At 35.3% G+C, this 10,049-nt stretch overlaps 1 protein-coding gene across 1 annotated transcript; it reads right to left on the reverse strand.

Moving 5' to 3' along the window:
• Positions 1 to 8,800: 8,800 nt before the first annotated feature.
• On the reverse strand, positions 8,801 to 9,745 carry LOC100408677 (olfactory receptor 5F1). The gene has a single exon (XM_002755332.3). It carries the CDS (start codon positions 9,743 to 9,745, stop codon positions 8,801 to 8,803), a length of 945 nt encoding a protein of 314 aa, XP_002755378.3.
• Positions 9,746 to 10,049: the final 304 nt, after the last annotated feature.

The raw sequence follows: 10,049 nt of genomic DNA on the forward strand, positions 1-10,049 counted from the left end.
ACTTCCTCCCCAGATAGCTACTTACTTAAGTAACTATTACTTTCTTTTTTTCGGAGGGCCTCAGTTGGAGCTTAAAGCTAAAAAAGAAAAACTAATTTAAAAAATGCAGTGGAAAAATGAATTATCTATTGGTAACATTTTAAGTTGTTTTATGACTAAATACATGTTACCACACTTTTATTTTGTTTTCCTCCAAGAAGACTGGATAACCATGGGGAGTAGATTATAGATATTAATTGCATAGTCAATTCTCCACAGGCAGGAGCTCTGTCTCAAGACAGAATTAAATATGATCACATATAGATATATGGAATCAGATATTATAAAAGTTTTACATCATAAAGTGGTTTATAATCTATGGAAAATAAATACTTTATAGATGTCTACCTACACTGACTATCTCTGTCTGTATTTTTAGCTTATTCCTCCCCTGTGCCATTCTCTGTGTGTGCACCCCTCTTTTTGTAGAAGTGAGTTAAAATTCAGTTATTTTCCTGTGTGAAGGTAGTGAGAAAGAGTAGTTCATAAGTATCTATTGTATAATGTTTAAAGAAATGCTATAACCTGAGAAAATAGGATGATAGATTTAAAAATTAATAGATTTTTATGATTTTGAAATTGTGTTGGTTTTTGCAGTTATTATTTGTGATTCTGATCCTGCAAAGAGATGAAGCTATAGATTTTCTAGATCTAAATTTATGAATAAGACAAGGTAAAATAAACTAAGTGTTGAAATGCAAAGGGAGTCTATTTGCATAGGGAACTCATAATGTAGCAAATGCTATGTTACACTATTTTGTTTGAGTTCTCAATTACTTATCTTAACAAGTCTTTCAGGTTGATGTTATTATTCTCACATTTTGTAGATGAAGAAATAAAGCTTTAATCTGTTAAACAACTTCCCCCAAAATAAACTGTTAGGAAGTGGAGGAATAAACTTCAACATAATGTTCAGCATAACGAACTAATACCTAGCTACCTCTTTTTTATCATGATCCATTTTAACTTATATGTGTGCATATGTTTTTGTGAGTGTGTATATGCAGTGTGTGTGTATGTATCTCTCGTAGTAAATCTAATCCTCCAATCTTCAAAGCATGTAGGAGATATCGGCATCTAAAGTGAGACCTCTAACATACTGCAAAGTATCAATTAAAAAGTTGACTTTCAAAGATCCCACCATTATTCCTGATATGGTTTGGCTGTGTCCCCACCCAAATCTCATCTTGAATTGTAGTTTCCATAATCCCCTCATGTCATGGGAAGGACCCGGTGGGAGGTAATTGAATCACAGGGGCAGTTACACTTGTGCCATTCTTGTGATAGTAAGTTCCCTTGAGATCTGATGGTTTTATAAGGGAGTTTCCCCCCACGCTTGCTCATTCTACTTTTCCTGGCTGATGCCATGTGAAGAACAGTATGTTTACTGCTTCTTCCACCATGATTGTAAGTTTCCTGAGGCCTCCCCAGCCATGCTTAACTGTGATTCAATTAAACTTATTTTCTTTATAAATTACCCAGGCTTGAGTATGTCTTACTAGCAGTATAAGAATGGACTAATACAATGTCATTAAGAAATGTACCATGACTAATAAACTATCAATTATATTTTCAATGTTTATTTCCTTGTGTATATAAGAATACATAACTTACGAAATGAAAGTACGTGAAATAATTTTTATTGAAGCAAACTAAACTGTGAAATGAGAGAGACAGAAAAAATAGTATATTCTCAATACATGAATTTTCATAGAATCAAGGAGAGAAGAGAATACTGTGAAAAAAGAAGAGCTCAATATTATTACCCTGAAAAAGCAAGGACTGAAAATTCAGAATAAATTCATTATACTAGAAGTTTTAATTGAAAGTTTTGAAAGGATTTTATTGAGAAAGAAGCAGAAAGAACAATGAATAAAAATGTTTTAATTCATGAATATTTAAATGGGTACAATGCAGCCTTAGAAACTATTAATTTCTTAAAACCAGATTTAACGTGGTATAGATGTCCTACAAAAAATTCACTCTTAAGCATACAGTTAGATGAGATTTGACAACACATACAGTCTTGTAACCACCACCACACTTAAGATAGAATATTTCATCTAGCCTCATAAATTCCATTATACTTCTTTATATTTAATTCCTCTCCTTTTGTAGTCCTTGACAACCACTGGGAAACCACAGATGTGATTTCTGTAATTCTTTTGCCCTTTTAAGAATATGATCTATGTTAAATCATATGGCTTGTAGCCTATCAAATCAGGCTTCCGTCCTTACTGTAATGTTTTGAAATTCAGTCATGTTTTTGCTTTTATCACCTTATTTTTTGTGGGTTTTTTTTGCCTTTATGGAAAAGAAACTTCCAAAAGCAATGGACTAAATAATGGACTACTAAGTAGTAGTCCAGTCCCTTATGTAACACTAATTGATAGAAAATGACATTGTTTCCAAATAAGAGCCATTATGAATAAAGCATGTCTTCATATATACATATTTTTAAAATTTCTCTTGGGTAATAACTAGAAGTCTATTGGATCACATAGTAAGTATAAGGTGTGTAAGAGACTGACAAACTTTTACAGCATTGTATTGTTTTGTATCAACACAGCAGTGTCTGGGGGTTCCCATTGCTGTAAATCATTGCCAGCCATTGGCATTTTCTTTATTTTACATTTTTTAGCTAGTCTAATAGATGTGTCATTATTTCTCATTGTGGTTTTAATTTGAATTTCCCTAACAACTAATCATTTTAAACACTGTTATATGTTTATTTGCTATCTCTATTTTTTGTTGTTTTGGTAAAATGTCTGAAATTTTCTCTTTGGCTGTTTATTATCATTGTTTTTTTCATGGTTTCTTTTATATCCTGGATACAAGTCCTTTAATGCACATGCACTTTGACATTATGTTTTCAGTTTATGCCTTGACATTGCAGCTTTTGACAGTAGCAACAGATGGTAATTTTAAGTGAAGCTTACTAACTTTTACTCATGTGTATATGATTTTTTTGTGTGTAATACCTAAGAAATATTTTCCTAATCCCAGGTCAAAAATATTTTCTCTTGTTTTATTTAATAGTTTTCTGTTGTTTCAAGTTTTAAATTAGGTCTATAATTTTCCCGTGATTTTGATATACAGTTTAATAAAGAATTTGTGGTTCATTTCTTCCTTCTTTTCTTTCTTTTATTCTTTATATTTCCTTTTTTTCAGAAATTAATTTTCAATTTATTCACTATTATTTTTCAAAGCTCTATCATTTTTAAGTAGGTATTTTGTGAAATTGTGTTGGCCATATATATGTGGACCAATTTCTGAACTCTATGCTCATGGATAGAAAAAAATCAATATTGTGAAAATGGTCATACTGCCCAAAATAATTTATAGATTCAATACTATCCCCATCAAGCTTTCTTCACTTTGACTTTCTTCACTTAATTAGAAAAAACTACTTTAAATTTTATAGGGAACCAAAAAGGAGCCTGTATATTCAAGACACTCCTGAGCAGAAAGAACACAGCTATGGGCATCATGCTATCTGACTTCAAATTATGGTACAAGGCTACAATAATCAAAACAGCATGGCACTGGCACCAAAACAGATATATAGACCAATGGAATGGAACAGAGGCCCCAGAAATAACACCACACATCTAAAACTATCTGCTCTTTGACAAACCTAACAAAAATAATTAATGGGGAAAGGATTCCCTATTTAATAAATGGTGTTGAAAAAACTGGCTAGTGATAGGAGGAAAGCTGAAACTGGACCTCCTCCTTACAAAATTAACTCAAGATGTATTAAAGATTTATATGTAAAACCTAAAACCATAAAAAAACCCTAGAAGAAAACCTAGGCAATACCATTCAGGACATAGGCATGGGCAAAGACTTCATGACAAAACCACTGAAAGACATGGCAAGAAAAGCCAAAGTTAACAAATGAAATCTAATTAAACTAAAGAAATTCTACACAGCAAAAGAAACTGTTATCAGAGTGAACAGGTGACCTACAGAATGGGGGAAAATTTTTGCAATCTATCTATGTGGCAAAGGTCTAATATCCAGAATCTACAAAGAACTTAAACAAATTTACAAGAAAAAAAAATCCCATCAAAAAGTGGGTGAAGGATATGAACAGACACTTCTCAAAAGAAGACATTTATGCAGCCAACAAACATATGAAAAAAAACCCTATCATCACTTGTCATTATAGAAATGCAAATTGAAACCACAATGAGATACTATCTCACGCCATTAAAATGTCAGGAAACAACAGATGCTGGATAGGATGTGGAGAAATAGGAATGCTTTTACACTGCTGGTGGGAGTGGAAATTAATTCAATCATTGTAGAAGACATTGTGGCATCTTCTCAAGAATGACAATCTATGAAGACAGATAACCAAGGCAAAAGATCTCTTCAATGAGAATTACAACACACTGCAGGAAGAGTAATTGGAGGCAACACAAACAAATTGTGTTCCTTTCAAATCTCTAACCATTTAACCAGCAAATCCATTGACTACAGCCCATTATAAGTATATAATCCCATGTCTGGCCATTTCTCGTTCCAAGAAAAGTGCATAACCAGGCACACTACCAAAAGTTCTGCCCACAAAGAGAATTTTATTTCACTACTGTCCTTAGAGAATGCCATACAAAGAGGATGTGGTTCTGCAGCCGTACACTTTTGAATAATGCCTGTATTTTGTACAGAGTCATTTGTAAATCAGGTCTTTTTGTCTTGTTGTTCTTCATCAACTGATCAAAGGTACTCTCCATGAGGTCATAAATTCAAGTTAAGAGAGAAAAGACAATGTCTCAAGAATAGAAAAAAATGGGCATTTGGGCTACTTCTTTAAATAACTTACTTGTGCCTTTAGGCCTGTTCCAGACCCATTGCATACATACCAGGTCCATTTGATGATGAAACACTAATGTGTACATTAAACTTTATGGTTTGGTTGGTCCAATGGCACCAATTAATAATAGGTATGTCAGGTATCTCATGGTAATTTGCTGGTCTATGGTTAAGCATGCAGTTTCTACTAAGGCCCAGTAACAGGCAAAGCACCATTTCTAGAACAAAGAGTAGTTATTTGTAAATGATAACAGACTTCTCCAAATAGCAACCTTATCTGCCAGGATTCTGTGTAAGCTGCTTTGCCACTTAGGTCACATGACACAGAAGATATACCCAGCAGATTGCACAGCATTCTGGACCTGTTGTAGAGCCTTCTCTTTTTCTGGGCTCCACTAAAAACTAGCAACTTTTTAGGTCACTTGGTAAATGGGCTGGAATAACACACCCGAGGAAAGAATGTGTTGCCTCCACGATCCAAGAGTCCTATTAAGGATTGTGCCTCTTTTTGATTGCAGGACACCAGATGCAACAACTTATCCTTACCCTTAGAAAGAATCTCTACACATTTCCCATTCCAATGGACATTTCACTTAGGTGGAAGGCCCTAAACTTTTATCAAATTTATTTTTTACCCTCTGAAATGCAAATGTCTTAACAAGAAGTTCAGCGTAGTTGCTACTCTAGGCTCACTAGGTCCAGACAACATAAGGTCATCAATGAAAAGGACCAGCATGACATCTTGTGGAAGGGAAGGTGATCAAGATCCCTGGGAACTAAGTTATCACTTAAGGCTGCAGAGTTGAGTTGATATACTTCTGAATAGGACTGTGAAAGTGTATTGCTGGCCTTCCCAGATGTAAGCAAACTGCTCCTGGTGAACCCTGTGGATGAATGTGGGGAAAAAGGCATTTGCCAGATCAATAGTTGCATACTGGAAACCAATAATGTGTTGATTTTCTCAAGCAATGAAACTTCATCTGCTACAGTAGCTTCAGTTGGAGTTGCCAACTGGTTAAGCTTACAATAATCCACTGTCATTTTTAAGATCCATTTGTCTTCTGCACTGGGCAAATACAGAGCCGAGTGGATAGGTGATGGGAATCACCACACCTGCATCTTTCAAGTTGTTGATGGTGGTACTGATTTCTACAGTCCCTCCAGGAATGCAATATTGCTTTTTATTCATTATTTTCCTAGGTAAAGGCAGCTCTAAGTCCTTCTTTTGTGTCTTCCCACCATTATAGCCCTCACTAATTTACACTCCCACTAACTGTGTAAGAGTGTTCCTATTTCTCCACATCCACTCCAGCATCTGTTGTCTCCAGATTTTTTAATGATCACCATTCTAATTGGTGGGAGATGGTATCTTAATATGGTTTTGATTTGCATTTCTCTAATGACCAGTGATGATGATCATTTTTTCATATGTTTGTTGACCTCATATATGTCTTCTTTTGAAAAGTGTCTGTTCCTATCCTTCACTCATTTTTGAAGGGGTTGTTTTTTTCTTGTATATCTGTTTTAGTTCTTTATAGATTCTGGATATTAGCCCTTTGTCAGATGGGTAGATTGCAAATTGTTTTTCCCATTCTGTTGGTTGCTGATTTGCTCTAATTATGTGGTTCTTGAAGTTGGATGCTTTCATTTTGTTCCAACTTGTTCGCTCACTTTTTCAGATTTGTAAACTTCTGATTTTGTAAACTAATCTCTATGTTGCCTCACCTAATCACTGATAAAAGTATTGACCAAAATACTAAAATCTAATGACATACATTTCAAACTGCTTTCATTAATTTTAGAATAAATAAATAAATTCCTCAAAAACTATGGAACAAGGCAAACCTTTATATCTGTACATTTTTGGAATATGGTAACATTAAACAATCAAGCAAAAGCAAACACTAGGAAACTTATAAAATCATAAAGCCAAAGAGATAGTATAGCAAAGAGACAAGGCCGGGCGTGGTGGCTTAAGCCTGTAATCCCAGCACTTTGGGAGGCCAAGGCGGGTGGATCACGAGGTCAAGAGATCGAGACCATCCTGGTCAACATAGTGAAACCCCGTCTCTACTAAAAATACAAAAATTAGCTGGGCATGGTGGTGCGTGCCTGTAATCCCAGCTACTCGGGAGGCTGAGGCAAGAGAATTGCCTGAACCCAGGAGGCGGAGGTTGCAGTGAGCCGAGATCACGCCGTTGCACTACAGCCTGGGTAACAAGAGTGAAATTCAAAAAAAAAAGACAAAAAAATTTCTTACTAAATTCATAAGAAAGTATTTAGCAAACACTGTTTCCAAAGAAAGGGGATAATTAGAAAATCGCATCCAATATAATAAAGAGTTTTTAAATGTTTTTACAAGTTAAATTTATTTTTAGTTAAATAAAATTTAAAAAAACACTTGGAACATTTTTACATAAATGCGTAAGCAAGAAAATGTTATTGTTTTTATGAAATTTACCTGAATGACATTTTTATGATAGTGAATAATGTATGCTGTGTCCACATCTCAGATCATGAGAACATCAACACTTCTGGTATAACTTCAGCAGCAAAGGCAAAGACCATGAAAAATTTTCCTTCAGATACTCCAGATAAGTATGGCTGTCTCTTTAGGGAGCCCTAGTTCTCATTCCATTTCCTCTGCATATCTGCTAAGCCAACTCCCCATCTATCTCCATATTAATAATGCTTACCTTTAAAATTAATATTGATTTTAATTCACTTTTATTCTAACAAAAAAAAGATTTCTGTATACAGAAAATTGATGAAATGTATTTTAAGAAAATGTCAGGTTTATTCAGTGACCATTGATCTACCTCTTTTGAAAATATACACTGATTAAAATCTGTAACAACTAAATGTGTGTGCCTGTGGCTTGTAGCTTGTGTGTATGTGTTAATCTAGAAGACAGAAAGGAAGAGCAGGGTGGCTCAGCTTACTCAGGTTGCTATAATAAAATGCTTTAGACTGGGTAATGTATGAGTAACAGAAACTTATTGCTCAAAGTTTTGAAGGCTGGGAAAGTCCAAGATCAGAGAACCAGCAGACTTGGTGGTTGATGTCTTGTCTCTGCTTCAAAGGCAGTGTCTCCTTGCTGTTTGATCGCATGGCAGAAGGGGTAAACAGCTCTCTCGCACTTCTTTTGTAAGGTCACTAATTCCACTCATGAAGGCTTCATCCTCATAATTTAATCATGTCCTAGAGACTCTACCTGTTAATGCTCTCACACTGGTTATTAAATTTCAACATATAAATTTTGAGGGGAACATTCAGACCATAGTAAAGGGGCTAAAAAATTTGTGAGCAATAAATTAGAATGAAGAAGAGCTGTATTTGATGTATTCTGATCAGACAGTAGATTTTCTGATAGCTCATTTCTGTACAAATTAACATGATTACTTTAATGAATATAGATTTGTATGGAAGGGGAGAGACATAAAAGGTGGAGAAATCTGTGTCTGTTAACACTGTAGTCTCAAATTTTGATTTAAGCATCTCTCCAAGTAACAATTTGACCACCTAAAATGGGAATTATATTTTTATTAAAAATATTTCTGTTGTATGTGATATTTAAAAATATGTTCCAAATAATAAATGAGGAAAATACAAAAATATGAATAATCAAAAATATTGTATATGGATAGCATCATGTGACATTGTGGCTTTGGTTTCTAAACATTTAATCCCTTTCTTCCTGTATTAAAAGAAGCCCTAACTACGAGAACTCAGTGAAGATTTAGAATGATTATAAAGTGAAGGCCCCTTGGTCTTTTATCAGTTTGGGCAATTTGCTTTACCCCTAACTGGATACAAATAATTGAGGATTGGCAGAATGTGTTTACTAAGAAAATATTTCAAGGAAAAAATGTAGACATGGACTAGACTTCGATGAAAGTACATAAAAAATGCTCTTTAATTCAGATTTTAAACCAAACAATCAGAGAAATGAAGGGATTATTTTCCTGGTAATGACGTTCACTAAAGCCTTCTTCACTTCCTTATTCCTGAGGCTGTAGATGAGAGGATTCAACATGGGGATCATCACCGTGTAGAACACAGAAGCCACTTTGTCCTGATTCAGGGAGTAGCTGGAACTAGGTCTCAGGTAAGTATAGATGGAGGTGACATAGAACAGAATTATGGCTGTCAGATGAGAGGCACATGTAGAGAAAGCCCTGTGCCTCCCCTCCCCTGAATGTATAGAAAAAATGGAGAAGAGAACATAGGAGTAGGAGGCAAGGATGACAACCAGAGCCCCGACCATATTCACACCAGCGAAAGTGGAAAAGATGCTTTCCTTCAAGTGTGTGTCAGAACAAGAGAGCTTGAAAAGTGGGGGACTGTCACAGAAGAAGTGATGGATGACATTGGAGCCACAGAAGGGCAACCTGCTGACATAGCTAGTGTTGACCATGGAGTTCAGCAACCCTGCAGCAAAAGCCCCAGCTGCCATTTTAAGGCAGACTGTCCTGGACATAATCAAGGAGTAAAGTAATGGGTGACATATGGCCACATACCGGTCATAGGCCATTAACCCAAAGAGGATGCATTCAGTTGTTGCCAGGGCGATAAAGAAGTACATCTGTAGGAAGCAGCCAGCAAAAGAGATGGTTTTCTTCTCTGATAATAAATCTGCCAGCATCTTCGGGGTGATGGTGGTTGAGTAGCAAATGTCCACAAAGGACAGGTTAGCCAGGAAGAAATACATGGGGGTGTGAAGTCGGGAGTCTATCCTGATTAAGAGGATCATCCCGATATTCCCCAGTACTGTAAGTGTGTAAATCACAAGAAAAAACAGAAAGAGGATAATCTGTAGCTCCAGCGTGTCTGTTAATCCCAACAGGATGAACTCAGTCAGTGAGGTATAATTTTCTCTAGACATTTATGACAAATATATTTTGTGTAATATTCGTGTTAGTTGTAAATATTTTCCTCTCTAAAAGTTTAAAAAAAAAGGTGTTAATTGAACAGTCACATATGGCAAAGAAATAAACAAAAACCTGGGATAATATGTCATCATGACTGGAATAACTGAGGTAAGAGAAACATTAGGGGATGCATGGATAATCATTTGCATGTAATAGATGATTGTATTGAATTGGAGTTGTTGGCATCTGAAATCACTAGCTCAAGTCCACATTCTCAATTTCTGCAAATGTAAATACTTTGTTCTATTGTTTCTATAC

The sequence above is a fragment of the Callithrix jacchus genome, chromosome 10 (genome assembly GCF_049354715.1).
Source record: "Callithrix jacchus isolate 240 chromosome 10, calJac240_pri, whole genome shotgun sequence".
NCBI classification, from domain to species: Eukaryota; Metazoa; Chordata; class Mammalia; order Primates; family Cebidae; genus Callithrix; species Callithrix jacchus.

Bases quoted from the DNA above. Each gene is read 5' to 3' on its own strand.
- LOC100408677 (XM_002755332.3), bottom strand. From the start codon at position 9,745: ATGTCTAGAGAAAATTATACCTCACTGACTGAGTTCATCCTGTTGGGA.